Consider the following 22,912-nt stretch of genomic DNA (forward strand, 5'->3'; position numbering starts at 1 on the left):
ATCTGAAATGAACTTTGAAACATCAAGAGAATGTAACAGTAACAAGGTAAACCACGAGAAAACAGTAATGAAATATGCCAACTCTTACATTGCAACGAATGAAATCCGAAATGAACTTTGAAACATCAAGAAAATGCAACAGTGACAAGGTAAACCACAGCAAACACTACAGAAATATTCCAACTCTTACATTTCAACGAAAGAAATACAAAATGAACTTTGAAAAATCAAGAGAATGTAACAGTGACAAGGTAAACCACGACAAAACACTACTGAAATATTCCAATTCTTACATTTCAAGGGGGAAAAAAAAATTTAAAATGAACTTTGAAACATAAAGAGAATAAAACAGTGACAAGGTAAACCACGACAAAACACTACTGAAATAATTCAACTTTCACATTTCAAAAAAAAAATCCAAAATGAACTTTGAAACATCTTCAGAATGGAACAGTGACAAGATAAACCACGACAAAACACTACTGAAATATTCTAGCTCTTACATTTCAATGAAAGCAATCTAAAATGAACTTTTAAACATCTTCAAAATGTAACAGTGACATGGTAAACCACGAGAAAACACTACTGAAATATTCAAACTTTCACATTTCAAAAAAAAATCCAAAATGAACTTTGAAACATCTTCAGAATGGAACAGTGACAAGGTAAACCACGACAAACACTACTGAAATATTCCAACTCTTACATTTCAACGAAAGAAAATCCAAAATAAACTTTCAAAAATCAAGAGAATGTAACAGTGATCAGTTAAACCACGACAAAACATTACTGAAATATTCCAACTCTTTTATTTCAAGTAAAAAAAAAATCTAAAATCAACTTTGAAACATCAATAGAATGTAACACTGACAAGGTAAACTACGAGAAAACGCTACTGAAATATTCCAACTCTTGCATTTCAACGAAAAAACAAATCCAAAATGAACTTTGAAACATCAAGAGAATGTAACAGTGTAAGGTAAATCACGACAAAACACTACTGAAATATTCCAACTCTTACATTCCAACAAAAAAAAAAATCTAAAATGAACTTTGAAACATCAAGAGAATGTAACAGTGATAAGGTAAACCACGACAAAAACACTACTGAAATAATCCAACTCTTGCATTTCAACGAAATAAAAAATCAAAAATGAACTTTGAAACACCAAGAGAATGTAACTCTGACAAGGTAAAACATGAAAAACACTACTGAAATATTCCAACTCTTACATTTCAACGAAAGAAATCCAACATGAAATTTGAAAAATCAAGAGAATGTAACAGTGAAAAGGAAAACCCAGACAAAACACTACTGAAATATTCCAACTCTAAACATTCAAGGGAAAAAAAATCAGAAATGAACTTTGAAACATCAAGAGAATGTAACAGTGACAAAGTAAACCACAAAAAGACACTACTGAAATATTCGAACTCTTACGTTTCAACAAAAAAAAATCCAAAATGAACTTTGCAACATCTTCAGAATGTAACCGTGACATGTTAAACCACGACAAAACACTACTGAAATAATTCAACTCTTAAATTTCAAAAAAAAATCCAAAATGATCTTTGAAACATCTTCAGAATGTAACAGTGACAAGTTAAACGACGACAAACACTACTGAAATATTCCAACTCTTACATTTCAACGAAAGAAATCCAAAATGAACTTTGAAAAATCAGGAGAATGCAACAGTGACAAGGTAAACCACGACAAAGCACTACTGAAATATTCCAAGTCTTACATTTCAAGGAAAAAAAACCTCCAAAATGAACTTTGAAACATCAAGAGAATGTAACAGTGACCTGGTGAACCACGACAAAAAACTACTGAAATATTCCAAGTCTTGCATTTCAACGAAAAAAAAATCAAAAATGAACTTTGAAACATCTTCAGAATATAACAGTGACAAAAAAATAAAAAAACAGTTAAAAAAAACTTCAAAAAAGTTATAAAAATGGGGAGGGGGACTCTGGTGTTCCAGGTGGAGGGGGGGCTCTTTTGGGGCCCCAGAGAGGGGGCCGTTTGGGGTTGCGGTAGGGGACCTTATAACACTATTCAAATGGAACTTGTATATTATACCGAACACAGAGTTTCACCCCAAATCATCCTCTAAAATTTCTCAAACTGTTTCGCTCAAATAATCCCTAAAACGCCCATTAATTTGATTTCACCTAAATAATCTCCTAGAAGTAATTTCTGTGTGTTCCTTTGTTTCGACTTCCCTGCGCCGTCACATTTGAAATTCCCAAGAAACCATTTCCCGCGTAAAATATATTCAATCTGTCTTCATCTCTAAGGTGTTCCTAGCTACACTACTAAGGTTTCGAAAAAACATTAATATTTATCTCTCAGACCTAAAGAATTTTAAATTACATATCGCATATACACTGCCAACTAAATGCTTCATCTCTTCCCCTAAGTGAAGCGATATGCATTCCCCTCTGTATCTGTTGCACTTAGAAACATCTTAAATTTATGTTATCGAAGAGATGAATTCAAGAATCAAGTTGCATTATTAAGACTTCCTAAGAATATTAATTCCCAAATTTGTCGCTAAACCTAAAGACTAGAGAAGCCATATTTAAAAATAGAATTTCTATCTCTTTAGAGTCCCTTATAATTCCTAGAAATTGATTGATGTCATTTCTAATTCCTGACACTAAAGACCAGAGAAGCCATATTGTTTCTTAATTCCCCTTGTGTTACATTAGAATTTCCCGTCAGATTATGTAAATCAATTTTGTTGGACTCATGTCTACATCCAGCAATTGTTGTTGAACTTATGTTGACATCCATCAAACAGTGAGAAAAGCCATCAAAAAATACCCACATTGAAAAAAAAACATGAAAAAACATCCACAGTAATAAAATCCATGAAAAAACATCCTCAGTGATAAAAACCATAAAAACAAGCATAAATTATGGCATGTCAGCGTTAGACTCGAATATAGATGGCAGCACACGGTCCTGTCACAAGTCGATCAATAATCCAGAAATTGTTGATGTGAACTTATGTTGACATCCATTATGTGTAATCAGCGCTGGTACCCCCTTCCCTACTGATATTTGGACTGTTTTGAATAAAATGGCTATCTCAAAAATTTCTATTATGTATATTTCGGGACAACACGACGTGTCTATGTGGCAGGGGGGTCACTGCCCTCCGTGAATTTTGGCTCTAAAAATGGACACTCGAGCTTCTGATTGCCAATCCAATGAGCTACCTCAGAACTTTCTGCGACAACGCTTTACCTCCAGGACATTACTTTCAACCTTTGCCCTGAGGGCTGGAGGTGGGGGCATCATCTTCAAAGACATAATTTCCAGACCTTTCCAACTACTTTGAACAAAATGGTTATCTAAAAATTTTGATTGGAAGCGTTTAGGGAAATTATGGGAGTTGGGGGGAGGGGAGATTTGCCCTTTGATCACTTTCGACTAATAAAAAGGGCACTAATCCTCTCAATTTCAAATAGAATGAGCCCTTTTTTGAAGTTTCTATGGCAACGTTTTCTATAAAAATCTTATATGCCTCCAGGACATAACTTGCAACCCTTGCACTGAGGGCTTTGGGGGGGGGGGTGTCATCCTCAAAGGCATCATTTCCGGACCTTTCAACTATGTTGAACAAAGTGGCTATCTCAAAATTTTGATTGGATGTGTTTGGGGAAATGGTGGACGTGAAAAGGGGGTTAGTTGTCCTCGAATCACTTTCGACTATTAAAAAGGCACTAGCCCTTTTCAATTTCCAATCAAAGGGAAGTCTTAGAAGTTTCTACCACAACTTCTGCATAAAGTTCCCAGGTCTGGAAAAAGTCATTCATTGTGCCAACATCGTTCTTTACTTAGGCAGCACTATTGTGTTGCCTATGATTTTTTTTTTTATTCTGCACTGAAGACGGTCGGGGAGAGGTCTTGACCGAAATATTTGCATTATCTACTTCTTTTTTTTCACTGGCTGTTATTATCCTCGTTTCCTTCTTCTTTACGTTTTTTTCTCTTTTCTCAGGCTCGTAACTTATGATAAGATTAAACCTGATGAGTTTTATATATTTTGAACAATCATCGAAATTCAATTCTTTTGAATCTATTCTTTGAATCTGTGCATTTATTTTTATCAAAACTCTATTTCAAAGAATTTCGAATACTATTGAGTCGTATCGCTCCTTACTTCGTGGGAGAAAGTTACTCCCACAAAAAATAACCCACCAGAAAACTTTTCTCCAGACAATTCCATTCTAGCTGAAAATTCCCCCTGGAAAATTTCTCACGGACAATTGCGGCTGAAAAATTATTTTATGCACACTTTCATTTAAAAAATACCTTAAGTTCTGACTGTTTTTAAAATCATGCCAGAAATAGCCCCCTTTGTGAAAACTTTATCCTGCAAATACACCTCCCATCCCCACCGCCTAGTAGATAGTTGTTCCCGCAGAAAATTCCCTCTGGAAAATTATCCCTTTGAGCACTTTCCCCATGGAGAATATCTCTCGTGGTAAATCCCCCCTTCCCTAAGGAAAGATGCTCCATACACAACCTGGCAAAAATTTCCCCACAAACGATTCCCCATAACATCTCCACATGTAAAATTTAATTGGCAAATCGAATATAAGACGAATAAAAGGAATTTCGCATAAGAATTCAGGCAAATTGCCTTAGTGCAAAATTTCTTCTGGAAAGTTCACCCCCTGGACACTTCCCTACCCATGGAAAATTATCCCCGTCAAAAGTTTCCCCAGGAGAAAATTCACCCCTCCCCCAAAAATATTTATATAATTCCCAATAACAAATATTATGCGTAAACAATGGGCAAATTTCATTACTTACAGACCTTTTCCAAGGGGCTATGGGGGATAATGCTATCACCAAAGGCAACATTACTCGAACTTTAAACTATGCTGAACAAAATGGCAGTCTCAAAATTTTGATCGAATGACTTTAAGGAAATAAGGGGATGGAAGGAGGGCTAGTTTCCTTCCAATATTTTGGCAATTTAAAAAGGGTACTAGAAATTTTATTGTCCTTTCGAATGAGATCTTTTCCGATATTCTAGGACTATTGGTTCAATGCGATCTTTCTTTTGGCAAAAAAATACAAAATTCTACGTTTTTGTTGATGGGAGCTAGAAAATTCTACGATAGGGTTCTTGGATACGCTCAATATGATTGTGTGATTTTCATTAACATTCATTGACTTTTAAGTGGTATTTCCTCCCCCTTTTTTAAAAATCAGACAAATTTCCTGAGGGTCTTAGCTTTTTGATGGATGACAGTAAGTTTAATGGATCTTACATATTAGGAATCAGAATAATAAGCAAATTCTTTTGATATATCTATTGATATCAAATCCGTTTTGTAGAGTTTTGGTTACTATTGCGCCGCATCGCTCCTTGCTAACAGTTCGTTACCACAAACTGTTTACAAAACTGTAAAGATATAAAATATTATTTTCTTTCTTCCACGAAAAAAGACTGTGTCAATAATAAGAAATTAATTTGAAAAACCTTTTCCAAAAAATAGGTTTTTCAAAGAACAGTAAAGAGCTCCATTAAACTAAAAATGAGCAAAAATAAGGTAAAATATTCTTCCAGGCATAAAGCAATCACAGATGACAATCAACAGATAAATGAAACCCAAAACGAACATAATCATAGGCAGCGCAATAGCGCTGCCTAAGTAATGAAAACTGTTGGCACAATGTATTATTTTTTTTTCTTGGTCTTAGACCAGGGCGTTTCGTATCGAAGGAGTTGTCGTAGAAACTTCAAAAAGGGCTCATTCCATTGGAAATTGCAGTAGCTTGCGTCCAATTTAATAGTCAAAAGTGATTGGAAGCCAACTAACACCCCGTCCACGCCCACCATTTCCCCAAACACATCCAATCTAAATTTTGAGATAGCCATTTTGTTCAGCGTAGTTGATTTCAATATTGAAAATATGTTTTTGAGGAGGACACTCCCCCACAATACTCAGGGCAAGGGTTTTAAGTTATGCCCTAGGGGCATATAAGAACGATGTTGGCACAATGTATTATTTATTATTTTAAGCTTTAGACCAGGCCACTTCGTATCGAAGAAGTTGTCGTAGAAACTTCGAAAAGGGCTCATTCAATTGGAAATTGGAGGGGCTTGTGCCCTTTTTAATAGTCGAAGGTGATTGGATGACGACTAATACCACTTCCAAGCCCACCCTTTCCCGAAACCCATCCAATCGAAATTTTGAGATAGCCATTTTGGTGACCGTAGTTGATTTCCAGACAGAAATAATATTTCTGAGGAGGACACTCCCCTAAAGCCCTCAGGGCAAGGGTTGTAAGTTATGCCCCGGGGGCGTATAAGGTTTTTTATAGAAAGTAATGTCATAGAAACTACAAAAAAGGCTCATTTGATTGCAAATTCAAAGGGATAGTGTCCTTTTTAATAGTCGAAAGTGATTGGAAGGGTTGACATTTTTATAGTAAAGATCGATTTGGGTATAATGTATTATTTTTGTTGTTGTAGTGGTTGTTTAGACCAGGGCACTTTCTATCGAAGGAGTTGTCGTAGGAACTTCGAAAAGAGGCTCATTCGGTTGAAAATAGAAAGGGCTGATACCCTTTTTAATAGTTGAAAGTGATTGGAGGGCAACTAGTCCCCCTCCCATTTGCCCATTATGTTTAAAAACTAAATGTTGCCTTAAGATTAAACCAAAATGCACTGTGATAATCCTAATTCCCAATAAGGTATCTCAGCAGTATGCCAAGAACGACTGAGGGTAATATGTTCAAACTTTCGGGGCTATTCCTGCTCTTAAAATTTAACCAATCAAAATAGCGTAAATGTATCCAAGCCAACAAACAAAGTAAACTGATTTTTTTTAGCGAATGGTATCAAGTTTTCCATTTCAGGTCAACTAGAGGAAGTATGAAACTAAATAAAACCCGACTATTTGTGTCCGGATTTTTAAAAGGGTGTATGCTGCTAAAAATTACTGAAAACTTTTCTCCAGCATACAAATAATAGGCTAAACTATAAAGTCTAAAAAAAAACGAAAAGATTTAAAGTATTTTTTTCTATTTCCCTGAAAAGACTATGACAATATAAAATGAACAGAAATTAATTTAAATTTTGTTTCCACAAAATAAGCTTTTCAAAGAAAAGTAAAGTACTCCATTAAACAGAAAATGAGTAAAAATAAAATCAAATAATCTACCAAGCGTGAAACTACCACAAATCAGCATCGATAAATAAATGAAATCCGAAAAGTACAGAAATTACAATAATAACCGAGTCAAACTCAAAACGAGCAGAAATTAACATAAGTTGGGCTCAAAACCCCTATGCCTTTCCAAGACCAGAACATAGTTTTCACTTTACTGAAAAAATACGAATGAATGTGCATTGTCAGTTTAATATACATATACTGATATTTAATGATCAAAATGTTTATATTATTTGATTTATTAAAGTTATCAAAGTAAAAACACTTATATATTTTTTTTAAATATATGGCAATTTCTTCATGACAATTGTACCATGAATGAGAAGAACTAAATTGCACCTAATTTGCAAATTAAAGATAAAAGATTTGCAAATTTTCACCTAAAGAACTAAATTGCACCTTAAATTGCACCATGAAGGAAAAGAACTAACAGCAGAAGCCTTTTACTAATATTGACAAAATATTAAGTAAATGCGTCTTGAAAATTCAGTTAAGTCTAGATAAGTTTGCCATCGATAACCAGAATTGAAGGGATTGATGGAAACTGATAAGAGGGCCTAAGGACAGAATTTATAACCTGCCAAAATTTTCGAATATCTTGCCGCAATTTGAAAAACAATTAAAGTAACACTGGGACTTTGGCTTTCGTTACACAGAATTATAGATCTATTCCTATGGCTTTTGATTCACTGAAAGGGGATGGCATTCGTTGATGGGCTAGCAGTAACATTCGGTACCACATCGAGGTTGAGCCGCTTGGAAAGTTGCCCGTTTGATATTGATAGTTATTTACTTTCGGATTTGGCAAATGAAGGGTCTACCGAAAGTTATAGACCTTTGCAGTTTAGTATAAATATTGTGATTCCTCCTATCTTGGAATTATGCAAAATGCCCGTCTCAATGTCTTTCTTTGAACTGCCTCCTTACTTCTTCGTATGATGGAGATTTCTATTTTAATTCGAATTGTAGGAGTCTCAATTTTATGGCCCTTTGCGAAACTTTTTTGAGCAAGGATAGTCTTCTCTCGGCTTTTAGTCTTACGGGCATTCAGCTTACCGCGAGGAGTAGAGCTTCAATGAACCGCGACGAACTCGGTTTGATAGATGATTCACTTAAATCGAAGCCAAGGAAGGATTTTGATGTTTGGAGAGAAGGTAAGATAGTTTCTATTGAGATTGGTATGAGGCTTGGCGCGAGGAAAATTATATTATCAGTAGTTTATAAGCCTCCAAGTGCGTCGTATGAGGAATTCATAGAAGGTTTCTAAAGCCTTCTAATGATGGTTCAGAGCTCACAGCAAGAGTTTTTATGCATGGGTGATTTTAAATTTGATCTTTTATCCACAGGCGGTCTTAACTCAGATATTTTAGATTTTAAGATTTCTAATGAAACCATATTGAAACCAAATATGGTTTCTTTTTCCCACTTTAACAATACCTACTAGGATCAAAGATCACTCTGCTACCCTGATTGACAATGTGTTTGTCTCTTCAAAGTATATCCGAAATGCGTTTTCTAACACTGTAGTAAATTCAGCATTTAATCATTTCCCAGTAGTATTTAGTTTAGATTTACAAGTGTAACGCCAGAAAAAGCAAAATAAAATTATTTGAGAGATTAAGCCTGAAAATATTCGGATGTTTAAAGAAGATATAAGTACACCATCTTTTGAATCTGTCTTGAACCAGGAAGACCCATCTTAAGCTTTTGCGCAATTTAGTAGCATCATAACCACTGCGTATGATAAAATTTGTCCGCTGAAGACACTCAGACAGAGACCAAATAGGCTAAGAAAACCATGGGCTGATAAAGAGCAAGTTAACTTATTTGAACAGTGGGACAGTGCGTTTTAAGATTAGCTGAGATCTTCAAAGGAGAAAGATAAGGGTCACTTTAAACAGATTTGGAATAGGGCAAACTCATTGAAAAGGAAAAAAAAAGAAACAGTATTACTCGGCACTTTTTGAGGAAAATAAAGCCGAACTTGGAAAGTTATCAATGAAACGGTTAGAGGGCCTCGGAAAACTCAAGACCCTTGAATTGAAATCGAAGGAGTGGTTGTAGAGGACAGACAAGAGTTGTGTGACAATTTTGGTGATTATTTTACCAGTATTGGAACAGAGATACAAGAGGGAACTAAAAATTCCCAAGCTCTTCTGAACAGCAACTCGTTTTCTGGAGACCGGGGCTGGGAATGGAAATGAAATTTTGTCCCTGTGATTCAGCTGAATTAAAAAATATCATCAGCTCGATTGGATCCAACAGTGCTGGGCTGAATGCTGTTAACCTGAAGACTATTCGGTCAATTCTAATGTACATTCCTCCTGTGCTAGTACACCTAATAAATGTATCAATGGAGAAAGGAGTTTCTTTCCTAAGTTATTGAAAACAGCAAAGATTATTCCTCTCTACAAAGAGGGCACTCAAACGGATACATCGAATTGGAGGCCTATTTGTATTTTGCCAGTGTTTTCGAAAGCCTATGGAAAAGTTATCCAAGGAAAACTTTATGATCACCTCACGAGCTTGCATGCATTGTATGATGGCCAGTTCGAATTCCGAAAGGGCCATTCGACTTCGCATGTTGTACAGCATCTTTTACTCTTGAAGAATTGGTCTAGAAAACAAACAGAGGTCTGCAAGGGTTGAGTGAATTGGTAAGTGGTAGCTTACTTGGCATTGACATGAAAAAGAGTAAATATATTCTATTTAATCGGACTGATTTACCTTCAAATATTTCCAGTGAAATCTCAGTAAATAGTTCTTTATTAAAACAGGTTGAAGAAGCATGGTACCAAGGATTTATACTTGACCAGAACCTCAGCTGGAGAATACACGCTGATGTGGTAACGTGTAAGGTAGCGCGTGGCCTTGGGATTTTAAGACGTTTTAAAAATTTTTTACCTTCTCATATTTTAGTTCTTTTATATTACTCTTTGATTGAGCCGTATATAAATTGTGGATGCATGATTTAGGCAAGTAATTTTACGTGCAATTTTAAACGAGTGCAGATTCAGCAAAATAAAGTAGTGAGATTAATTGGCAAGTATGACACAGGAGTTTTAAGTAGAGAGTCGATTTTTAGGAAACTTAGGATTTTGAATATTGCTCAAATTCGAAATTTTCAGATTGGTACTTTAGTGTTTCAGAGTTTGAATGGTTCCGTGTCTGATGTTTTTAATAATATGATTTGGTGTAATTTACTGTGCCACGGATATCCTATGAGAAAATGCTGAAGACCTGGTAAGTGAGCCAAGAAGTAAGGTTCGTTCTAGCCATGCGGCAAAGCACACCGGTCCGATGGTGTAGAATACCTTTCCAAACTCAATTCGGAAAGCCGAAAGTGTGCAGCAATTTAAAAACCGGTTAAAGAAGCATCTCCTTGCGGGCAGTTGGCGAGTGTGGGACTGGATTGCGAGAGAGGACAATTTAAGTTTTTTTGTTTCTGTTAAAATTTTTTCTTTAATTTATTGCTCTGTAATTATTATCAGCATTTCTGTTTTTTGTTGTTTATTTCTGTTTATTTCAGTGATGATTTGGTTAGTTGTATAATTTAGTAATTGTATACTGGTTGCGTTTCCCAAGCATATTTGTGTTTTATTTGTAACCGGTCGCTAAGCCGGCATGAATTATTATATTTAATAGAAGATGTAGTTGAATAAAAAATAAAATTAAAATGAATAGGCTTATCATGTTGATTCCAGTATTTAATACATAAGATTCTTTAAGTTTAGTGTTACTCATCAAAGGCTACAGCCCTGAGAAAATTTGACTGATTTCTGAAACAGAGTGAAACACTCCCTAAAAGTAAAAGAATCGTAATGAAAATTACACTGTCAGATTCAGCGTATCAGAGAATCCTAACGGTTTTAAGCTCCTACATGCAAAAATGCGCAATTTCGTTTTTTTTTTTTTTTTTGTAAAAAGAAAGATCAGGCATGCATGATTATTTGTTTTCGCCGTGTTTTTTTCCAGAGGTGATCGTATCGAACCAATGGTTTTAGAACATCGGGAAAAGGTTTGTTCGAACGTAAATTAGAAGTTCTAGTGCCCTTTTAAAGTTACCAAAAAGATTGGTGGGAAACTCGTCACCCTCCCATGCCCCTTTTTTCTCCAAAATCGTCTGATCAAAAATTTTGGGATTGCCATTTTGTTCAGCATAAATGAAAGGTTCAATAACAAAGCCTCTGGAAATAACAAGACCTCTCACGGACCGCGGGGAAAGGTCTTTAAGTTATTAATAACAAAAAAGAGAGAAATCTCAATAAACAACAAAGAAATGGGACCACACCAGTTACTCGCCGTAGTCCCGTTTGTTTGTTTTCTGTTGAGATTTCTCTCTTTGTTTTTTTTTTTATGTCATGGCTGGCCAGTTGGGTTTAAGATCTTTCATTCTTTAAGCTATAAAATTTACCCATTGTGTATGTATAGTGTTCGTTATTGGGAAGGTTGCATACATTTTTCGGGTGGGGGTGAATTATCTGCTGGGGGATCTTCCACGGGAAGAATTTTCCACTTGGGAGGGAAATTTCCGGGAGTGAACTTTTCAGGGGAAATTTTTCACTAGGGAAATTCTTTTTATCTGTCTTCCTTTCTCTTTGCCGATTCTTTTTTACATGTGAAGATGTGTTAAGGGTAACTGTTCGGGGTAAATTTCTTCCATGGCGAGGAGGGGTGTATGGGGATTTTTCTGTGGAAGTGAAGCCGGGTTTTCCAACATTGCTCACAAAGGACCAGAAATTATTATGTATATGAGGGGGGTTCCCCTTCCTCAACACCTTACTCTTTCCGCTAAAGTTTGAACGTTATCCTAATTCTTTAATAACGACTCCTGAATCACAGTTGTTATTTAATTTGAACAATAGGAGGCTTTTTTAAAAGTACCAAAAAAACTTTAGTGTGAAGAGCGAGATGTTGAGTATGGGGTAGCCCCCTAATATACGTAATAATTTCTATTTGTTTTATGTTTTAATACTGTTTCTTATTTTGAGTTGAATAAATGTGTTTTTTTTATTTAATTTTCAGAAAATCCCACTTTTTTAAAACTGCGATTGAATAGAAGGCCATATTTGCATTTAGACCCCAGCGCCGCGCCGATGAGGGAAGACCAGCGGCGGTGGGGCAAAAGCAGCGCGCTACCGCCGCACCGCCGGTAAGGTGTCGGCGGCGCGCCCCCGGCGCGATCCATGTTGACCGCAAACATTAATGTTTTCATCAGTCTTTCTCAAATCACAGCTTAAATTTACAACAGATTCGAGCCTATTCATGAGTTCAAAACTTCACAAGTCGCTGGCTGGAAACTGGTCTCCTTCATTATTCATCAAGAGAAGTAGAAATCTGGTAGAAACGAAATGGCTGTGGCATTTCAGAACCCTTGCATAATACGAGTAGTTGAAGCATCTATTAGCTATGCATTCTTAACATAAATAATTATCAAAATTAGTAGTTTTTTTTCATCAAACATTACTGCATACAAAACTTCAAATACTGTATCACAATATTCGTCAGTTATTTGGGTACAAACTTTGAATATAACTTTGAACTTAGAAGCTTAATTTTTTCATAATGCCCTTTGCCTGTATCTGTTCTGTCACCTGTAAAACAGTCGAAATGGGCGACTTTGATATTGATTGTTTTTTTTTTCTCTTTTGGATTCCTAAAAAGCCTTCGTGTATTAAAAACTGGTTTTTAATACAATTAAAAAAAAGTGCATTTTAAAGGTTTTTTTTTATTCTTTATAGAACATATGTCATGTAGGCTAAGGCTGAACTGATGCTTTTTCATTGCTTTTGGCTGCTCTTTTGGATATTATTCATTTTTTTCTTTTGGGGATTCATTCCAAATCATAAACTCATAAATACCTAATATCAGTCAAATTATAAACTGCATCTACAAGGAGTAAATTTATCAAATTGAATATCCATGGAAACTTACAATTCAGCTGTAGAAACAATCTGTCAGCTATCAATTTCAAAATCCAACTGAAGGCTGAAGCTGTATAGTAATGAATGCGTTCTATGATTCTATTCAACTTAAAAATAAAATTTTTGACTATGAATAATGTAAGAAATAGCGATTGGAAAACTGCATTCGAAATGATTTAAACTCGTTTCATAAAGATGATACTTTTTTTGTCAACATATGAAGAACTGTATATATTGTAATATTTGCAATTGCATGTTGCATCTGTCTGGTTTTTATGCAAAGTAACAAAGAGACGAAAATTAACGAACAAGAGAGTAATGAAGAACTATGGTGTGCAAAGTAATATTTGGCAGGGAAACTCACTGGTGATAAATCGCTAGGCGTGGCACCGTGATTGCGGGATTTTTGGGGATTCGGGGAACCAAATTTTTTTCTGGGTGACGCATAAATTTTAAGGGAAATACCCAAAACTTCGGGGATACTGCTTGATTTCTAATCAGGAAAATCAAAATACTAAACCACACGAGAAAGAAAGGCTCCGACCTTGTGGTTGACGCAATAAAGAATTACAGCAAAATTAATTTAAAGTCGACCGAACGTCACCGACCGAACGCCTGTGGCACGCCGGCGGCGTTGCGACACTTCGGTGGCTTTAGACCGGGCCTCTCGTCGGCGGCGGTTGGTCAATCCGCCGGCACGGCGCCAGGGTCTATTTGCATTATCAATCAATCAATCAATCATTTATTACACACAACTACAAGACAACAAGTAGTACAAGTGGTATGAGATCTAATTATAATTTTATAATATTCATATATTGTTATATTAATATTGTATTATATATTGTACCATACCTTTACGTTATACATAATATATTATATTGTATAATGCAAGGCCGTATCCAGGGGGGGGTTACCCGGTTTGAACTCCCCCCCCCCCAAAAAAAAATTTGCATCCAAATTTTGTATGCGTTTTTGAGTTTTTTTTTGTGTACCCCCCCCCCCCCAAAAAAAAAAAAATTATTACCCCCCCCCCCCCCCCCCGAAAAAATCCTGGATGCGCTTCTGATATGATGATAGACTATTATAATATTTTATATATTGAATTATATTGTCATTGCTCAAAACTTTAGCCTCGCCAAGATTAGTGTGGGATTCAATAGAACCTGAATGGCAGAATTTACCCAATTTCCTTTATCTTCCCCTTGTGTTAATTTCAAGGAACAATTGAATCTCAATTGAGCAGGACGGGGAATGATACAGCAATGGGAAAAGAATAAGTAACGGGAATTGGCTTAGGGAAACACGAACTATCCTATTTGTTCTGCTGCTTGTAAAACTGCTGAATGGATACTTATATTTAGACAATACGGCAGTGGCTGATACCAAAAATAAAACAACATGACAGAGTGAAAAAACATGTAGGAAGAACAATGTGTCAGAAAAGAAGAATTATTAGGCCAATACTATCAACTTCACATGACCGACAAGGAAAGAAACTGATAAGAAAGCATTAATCGCTTTGCTTTTTGAAATTTGAAGTTCCTGAAAGTTTCAACATAATGCTTTGAGCCGTTACTGAGATAATACAGCGACGTCATTTTTGTGCCCTGTGTTCTCGGACGGACTTTGTATCTTTTGATTTGGTTCAACATCCCCCTTTACATATCCTCCCAATACTCTTAGCTTTTTCGGACCTATCCAGGATCATGTATTCCCCCCTTTCCGAATAATAAACCCTATATGTAAACAAGGAGCAAATCTTATAATTAAAAAGCTTGCCTTAAGGGCCGTGGGGGCCATATCATCCTCGAAAGCATAGTTATAGGACCTTTTGACTTTTCTGAAAAAATAATTTTATAAAAATCATGATCGGTGTTGAGATATCCATAAAGAGCGAAAAGGGCTGGATGCCCGCCGATTTCTTTTAAACATGTCCCTCAACATACCCTGAAAGTTTCAACTTAACACCCTAAACCTTTCCTGATATGTTGCTAATACGCTCTTTTGAAAACCAGTATGCACTTGGTTTGTTTTTATTGTGTTCAACAATCCTCTCGACATTTCTTGAAGGTATCGCCTCAAGAATCTAAGCCTTTTAGATGAACCAGGATCAAACATGCCCACTTAAAAAAAAAAAAAAACCATATGGAAACTTTGCAACTAGCATAACTTTTTGATCAAAATGGGTATCATAAAATTTGATCGGATGTGGTGGAAGGAGGGCATATGAAAAGGTTATTGGAGGAAAATAGCAATGAAAACCACACTGCTTTTCCGTCACAATTGTCAAAAACAAGAAGAACAGTAGGGAATTCTTTTCGCCACATACAGTGATGTAACATTGGAATACAGTGGAATGACACCGGAATAAATTGTTTGAATGAATATTTCGGTTCTAATATTTCGGCTTTATGTCATTAGAGAAACATAAATATATAAAAGAAGAAAGACTTACAACAACATACGACAAATCGAAACTAAAAAAAAGAATTAAATTTAATTTTTTTTCAGTTTTATTGGTCGTATGTTGTTGTAAGTCTTTCTCCTTTTATATATTTATGTTTTGCTGAGAACGGCCCTTGGACATAGGGCCGAAATATTCATTCAAAAAAATTTATTTCACATTCTTACGAAAAGAATTCCCTATTGTTCTTCTTGTTTTCCATGTTTGAGGTTATCAGCGGGGGGGGGGCTGGTTGCCCTCTGATCACTTATGACCCTTAATAAAGGGCACTACATAAAGAAAGAAAAACAAGCAAAAATGGGGTTTTTATAGGCCAAATGAAAATACTGAAAAAACAAAGCGAATATTTCGAGAGTTCAAACGCCTCTCTTCTTCAGCGCGAAACGAAACGATGTATCCAAGGAAAGTGCCGAAGAGAAAAAAAAAAAAAAAAAAAAAAAAAAAAAAAACAAACAAACGCGGAAAGTCAATGTGAAAAGAACCAAAAAACCAAAGAAAAAACCAAAAAATTTAAAAGATGAATAAAATTCAATAAAAGCCAAAAATTAAAAGAATTAAAACCAAATACCTAACAACCATAAAAGCGAGTTATTCGCCAATATCCGCGATTTGCACAAAATCCAAAAAAATATGAACTGCCATCGACAGATACTAGTGAACAACTTGTTTGCTAGTATCCGTCGATGGCAGTTCATATTTTTTTGGATTTTGTGAAACTCGCGGATATAGGTGAATAACTCGCTTTTATGGTTGTTAGGTATTTGGTTTTAATTCTTTTAATTTTTTGCTTTTATTGAATTTTATTCATATTTTAAATTTTTTGGTTTTTTCTTTGTTTTTTTGGTTCTTTTCACATTGACTTTCCGCGTTTTTTTTTTTTTTTTTTTTTTTTTCTCTTCGGCACTTTCCTTGGATACATGGTTTCGTTTCGCGCTGAAGAAGAGAGGCGTTTGTCCTCTCGAAATATTCGCTTTGTTTTTTCAGTATTTTCATTTGGCCTATAAAAACCCCATTTTTGCTTGTTTTTCTTTCTTTATGTGATGTCAGGCCAATGTGGTTTAAGAAATTATCTTTTTTTAAAGAGCACTAGAACTTTCAATGTACAATCGAATGAGCCCTTTCCATAGTTTCTATGGCCATGTCTTCCGTATGAAGTGGCTCTAAAAAAATATTCATTGAAAATTAAAAAATATCCATTTTGTTGAATTTTCTTTTATGAATTAAACGTATAAGTCTAGCTGATACCTGTATACCTGCATTTCTGATGCCTGTTCAACGTTATATGAATGAGGGAAGATTTTGCCTTTGGCCATCCATCTTTAGCTAAGAAGGAAAACGAGGTTATACTAAAAAGGGGTGGGTAAGGATCATAAGAAAGAAGTTAAATAGAATTAGTACTTCGCGGGAAGGGGTGTCGAGTAAAGCTTTGGCTGAAACGGAGGAGATGCGCACACAGCTGTGTAGACCTCGAATGGCTTGCTCTTACAGATGTAATAGTGGGAGATTATTAAAATATGTTAAATTTCAAGCTGCTATTAGAAAAAGGAAGCTTACCTTTATGTTCAGTCCTTTGGTGAATGCAATAGTAAACGCGTCTCCATTAGCAATTTCTCCAACGTTCTGAAGTGTGCATCCAAGATCTGTTGCTCGCAAATAATCCAGTGCTGGACTTTCACCCACAAGCATGTCCAGGCTTCTGTTTCTAATTAAAGAAAAAATAATTACGTATATTAAATTTAAAAATGGAAGTACTCCCGAAGTTTTACCAAATATATTCTTATATGAGGTTTTTCCGACAAGTATGCTCAGACAATTTGTTAAATTTAGAGAGGAAGGGAAAAAACAGAAAATAAGACAGATTTAAATTAAATCTAGAGTAAAAATAAAGTAAGGCTTCCGTTTTTCAAAAAAAGGATTAAAATTAAAAAATCAATTAAAGAAAGTATGTGCTGCAAACATTTATTAAATACAGAGATCCTTCGCATTAGAGAATGCGAATTCAGATGAATTTAGAGATTAGATGGGGGAGATGATTTTGCATATCTACGTATTCTAAAAAAGCGGAACCTCGCCGCGAAGAGTGTTTGATAGGGCGGAACATCCTCCCTCATATTGGTAAAAATCCTTTTTATTGCGTAAAAAGAAATTTGAGCCCTAATTTAAAAAAAAAAAAAACAACCTGTTACAGAAAAAATAAATTTTAGCAAAAGAGGGGAAGAGAATTGGCAGGTTAGCAACCCCATATCCAAAGAAATTATTACATCGACTTTTCATGATATCATATTATAACATAGAACCACAGAAAGTCAATTAAAATTGGTTAATATAACCAATATAATATAATATAAAATTGGTTAATTAAAAGTCAATTAAAATTGGTTAATATAACCAATATAATATAATATAAAATTGGTTAATTAAAAGTCAATTAAAATTTGTTTCTTCTTGAATGGCTACTTGTCAATTGATTAAACTGTGTTGATCTTTTGTTTAATAAAGTTCAATCCAATTCAATCCAAAATTTAAATAAGAGAGGGATGTTAATACTTTGAATAAAAAATATAATAGCAAAACATTTGCTTTTGATAAAATAGGATATACACTTGAAGCTTCCGTTGACTTATTTATAGCGAGCTTTCTATGGAAATCTAAAAGGCTTATTTTGACAGGGGATATGAAAAATGATCACAAATCCAATTTCTTGGAAGCTCGGAAGGCGGTGAATGTCTAAATCTTTAAATTGCGCTGAGAGCCATTTTTAATGTTACGCTAAATTAAACTAATCAGTTATAGTATGAGACTTAGATTTACTTCTAAAATTATGCTACAAGAAAAGAGCCCCTCAAAAAACAAATGAAAAGTACTGACGGAAATCTTACAGAAACTGTAAAATAAAGTGTCACATTTAAGTATGAATTAACGCTAGTATTACTTTCCTCAGTAAAGGCAAATTTGAATTCACATATGTATTTATTCTGTAACAATATAATTTTAAAAATAGTAATAATTAAAATATGCATTTTGATTGATATGCTGAACATATACCGAAGCTCAATTGTGTTTATTAATCCAAAATGATCGTGTTGCATGCATTTTGGATCTCAACCTTTTGAAGACTGAATTATGAAATTGTGAGAAAAAACATTGATTTCGTTTTTTTTTAACTTAATTGGGGTCCGTGATAAGGTTGCAAATAAAAAAAAAATTATTTATTTCAAATATTTATTTTACAAGGAATATGACTTTTAAGCCTCAATAACGTAATTTAGCCCATTAAATAATGAAATTGCCCACTCAAGCATTTCAGTGTCGTGTTTTGAAACAGTTGTTTTCCTTAGTGAGTCAAAGGTGCACGTTGCACTTAAGACACTTGACAGTCGTGTAGGCATGTTTTGTACAGGACTTTTGTCTCTCTTGTTTTTTTACCATCCTGGGCCAGTGGGCAAATCTATCATAGCAAAAACTGGAACTAGAAACACTGTCACTGCTCATTTTCTTTTGGTGCCGGGGAGTAACCGGAGACTCACTTGGCAGTCTCCCTTTTCTCATTGCAGGCACAATTGCACCTTTCAGTAGCCAGTCTGTCATGTCAGCGCAAAAGCGAACTAGTGGCAGAGGCTTCTCAGCATTCCTATGATGATTGTGCCAATAAAGCAACCAGGGATTTGCCACACTCACGTCCAGGAAGTAGTAGATAAGACGCATGTACAACTTCTTCCCCTTGATATCAGTACGTAATAGCTCGATCAACATGTCACTCAAGTCAACTCCACCCATAAGCTTGTTATATTCTTTGACACCAAGAGGTTTAGTCATATCGATTTGAGCCTGCCTCTTTTTATCCCATCGTTTGCATTGATCAATGGGATCAGGCCAGACGTATGATGAGATGATATGAACAGGCTCATTGTTGCACCACTTCGTCATGACAATGCTAGAATGTTGATTGACTCGCCAATCAATTCATCTCCTTCCTGTTTTTTTCATTTTTTAGTCTGCGTCCAGAGGTGGGAGTTTCGCTTTTCGCATTCGATCTATTCTCACTGTTCCAACTGACTCAATTCCCATTTGCATCTCGTAAAAGAGTTTAACGAGATGAAAGTGCTGTAAAAGGAATAAAAAAAAATCTTGAAGTTCTGGTTCTTCGGAAGATATTCAACCAGACGTAGAACCACATCTGCACCCAAACCAAGATCAGACCCAATGGTGGTTCCTTTTCCACTATAGTCCTCGAAATCATACATTATACCACTAGCTCCAGCTCTCACGAATATTTTTACCCCCCCTCCCCCTTGTGGGGATTGTCTTTCATATGCTGTTTGAACCCGAGACAGCGTTTGAACGGGACAATTTGTTCATCTAAGGATTGACGTTCTTCGTTTGGCATTTTTCGCATAATCCCCCATAGCCTGTCGTGCAACGGTCGCACCTGCGTTCCCCTTCCTTGTTGCCTTGGAGTTGTCATTAACGTGAAAGAACTGTCGTATTCCCTTGAAGCGGTCACATGGCATAGTGTCAGCAACTGAAGGATAATATGTAGCTGTTTCCCAGTACATCAACATGTGTGGCAGTTTCATGATACCTATAAGCGAAGATTCCAAGGGAATGTTCCATTCTTGCACATAGGTTTAGCTCTTCTACAAGACTTCTTATGATGTCCAAGTCAAAAAACTTCTGAAAGTAAGTTGGCAATTGGCAATTGGGTCCCATCACCACCAAAGTTGTTTATTTTTAAATTAGCATCGTTCACTATAAAAGTAAGGAATACTAGGGATAGTTTATCAAACAGTTCGTGGTAACGGACTGTAAGTAAGGAGCGACCCGCCTCAATGGTAACCGAAACTCTAAAAAACGGAACTTTGATACCAACAGATACATCAAAAGAATCATATTTTAATTCTAATTTCAAATATATAAGTTTCATTAGGTTTAGTCTTACCCATTTAAAAGTTACGCGCCTGAGAAAATTTGGCTGATTTTAGAAAAAAGGGGGAAAGACCCCCTAAAAATTATAGAACCTTAATGAAAACCACACCATCATATTCAGCTTATCAGAGAACCATAATGTAGAGGTTTCAAGCACCTATCTACAAAAATGTGGAATTTTGCATTTATTGCCAGAAGAAAGATCACGGATGCGTGTTTGTTTGTTTTTTTTTTTTTTTTTTTTTTTTTTTCCAGGGGTGATCGTATCGGCCCAGTGATCCTAGAATATTGTGGGAGGGCTCACTGGAACGAAAATTAAAAGTTCAAGTGCCGCTTTTAAGTGACCCAAGAAATGGAGGGCAACTAGGCCCCCTTCCACGCTCATTTTTTTCCCAAAGTCACCCGATCAAAATTTTGAGATAGCCATTTTGTTCAGCATGGTCTAAAATATGATTATCATGTCTTTTAGGATGACTTTATCCCCCGAAGTCCCTGGGGGGAGGGCTGAAAGTTATGAACTTTACCCAATGTTAACATATAGTATTGGTTATTGGAAGTATACAGATGTTTTCAGGGGGGATTATTTCTGGAAGGTGGGATGGAGGGTTGGGTCGGGGGTTATATGGGAGGATCTTTTCATGAAGGAAGTTTTCATGGGGGAAGGGATATTGCTATGAGAGGGCGCCGGATTTCCCAGCATTATTAAAGAAAAAGATCAGAAATCTAATAAAAAAAAACAACAAGTTTTTCAACTGAAAGCAAGGAGCAACAACAAAACTTAAAACGAATAAAAAATATTACGTATATGATTGGGTTCACCCCCTAGTCAATACTTCGCTCTTTAAGCCAAGGATTTTTTAGTACTTTCATAAGAGCTATTTTTTCTAATTAACGGCCTTTGTGATTAATGGGTCATTTATAAAGAATTGGAACAAAATTCGAACTTTAGCTTAAAGAGCAAGGTATTGACTAGGGAAGGAACCCCCTAATATACGTATTAAAAATCAATGAACATAGAAGTTCGTTACGTAAGTTAATTCGTAATTTACGTATATTTATTACTAATAAAAACGTTCGTAAATATAATTGAACAAGTTTTGAAAAAGCCATTTAACCAAAAAAAAAAGTAAAATTAATATGCAAATTTGTTTTAATTTTCATGTACGTGGAGCAAAAATCAAAACCTGTATTAATTCAAAAACGTTCAAAAATTAAATAAAAAAACAAGTTTTTTTTTAACTGAAAGTAAGGAACGACGTTAAAACTTGAAAGGAACAGAAATTATTCCGTATATGAAAGGGGCTCTGCCCTCCTCAACGCCTCGCTCTTTACGCTAAAGTTTAATTTTCTCACAACTCTTTTTTTTAACAATAAAAACTTTAGCGTAAAGAGCGAGGCGTTGAGGAGGGCACAGCCCCTTTCATATACGGAACAATTTCTGTTCGTTTTAAGTTTTAACGTCGTTCCTTACTTTCAGTTAAAAAAACTTGTTTGTTTTATTTAATAAAAGAAATAAATGAGCATACAACCTACTTAAGAAAATCACTACTCAAATATTGTGATAGTTACAGTTGTGGCTTTGAGCCAATGGTATTCAGACGTTTAAAATTCACAAATTTGTCTAAAAACACAGGGAAGGGATATCTTTTGTAAACCCCTTCCATAGATGTCGAACAGGGGCCAGGGACAACGCCTTTAATTCCGTGGGAAACAAAAAGAATAAAATACGGTATAACCATAATAATATGAGAAAATTCCCATTTAAATTTCGAGAAAAAAACAAACTTTCCTGCAGCACTTGCATCCACTAGAAAATCTCTGGCCGTGGTCATGTTCCCTCCTTCCCTAAATTTCCCAATAAAAATTAATATTTTGGACAAAATGTCGTTTGTCCTAGACTTTTATTTCTACTAAAATATAATACTAAGTTAAAAAACCAATTATCTACGAAACAATTTAAGATAATTATGTAGGGAGCATGTCTTATGTGATTTCTTTTCAGAGGTCAGAATGGAGCCCCCAATGGGCACCCAAGCAATTTTCTTTTCATTCTAGTAAATTTTGTATCTAAACGCCGTTTCTGTTATGTTTCCTGAAGATACAATCCTAGAGACCCCCACCCTTTCCACTCCTCGAATAAGGTTGGCTTTGGCTTAAAAGAGGTCGCTAAAACACCGACTCTTGATCCCTAATAAGGTTGTTGGAAATCCAGCCATCCCTCCTGGTAGATGCCAAAACAGGGAAACTGAAGTACCCCCTCCACCTCCTTCCCTGAACAAGTATGCTCTCCATAAATTCCAAGGCACAATTAGGTCTGGACACATGCTTTTACCCTATCTTGTTTGTTTGAGATCTGTAAACCTTTTCTGGTGAGTTTTCATAAGGCAAG

General features: G+C 35.5%; 1 protein-coding gene across 4 annotated transcripts in view; it reads right to left on the reverse strand.

Annotated features, from left to right (window-relative positions):
- The window catches only part of LOC148944769 (uncharacterized), a 402,967-nt gene that overhangs the window by 138,566 nt on the left and 241,489 nt on the right, over positions 1–22,912 (reverse strand). For all 4 annotated transcript variants that reach the window (XM_089100060.1, XM_089100059.1, XM_089100062.1 and 1 more), the window contains one exon: positions 17,152–17,299. In XM_089100060.1, the coding sequence (XP_088956186.1) occupies positions 17,152–17,299 (148 nt within the window). The remainder of the gene's footprint in view (positions 1–17,151; positions 17,300–22,912) is intronic.

This window comes from Artemia sp. Qi Xiang Cuo, chromosome 14 (assembly GCF_049724085.1).
Source record: "Artemia sp. Qi Xiang Cuo chromosome 14, ASM4972408v1, whole genome shotgun sequence".
NCBI classification, from domain to species: domain Eukaryota; kingdom Metazoa; phylum Arthropoda; class Branchiopoda; order Anostraca; family Artemiidae; genus Artemia; species Artemia sp. Qi Xiang Cuo.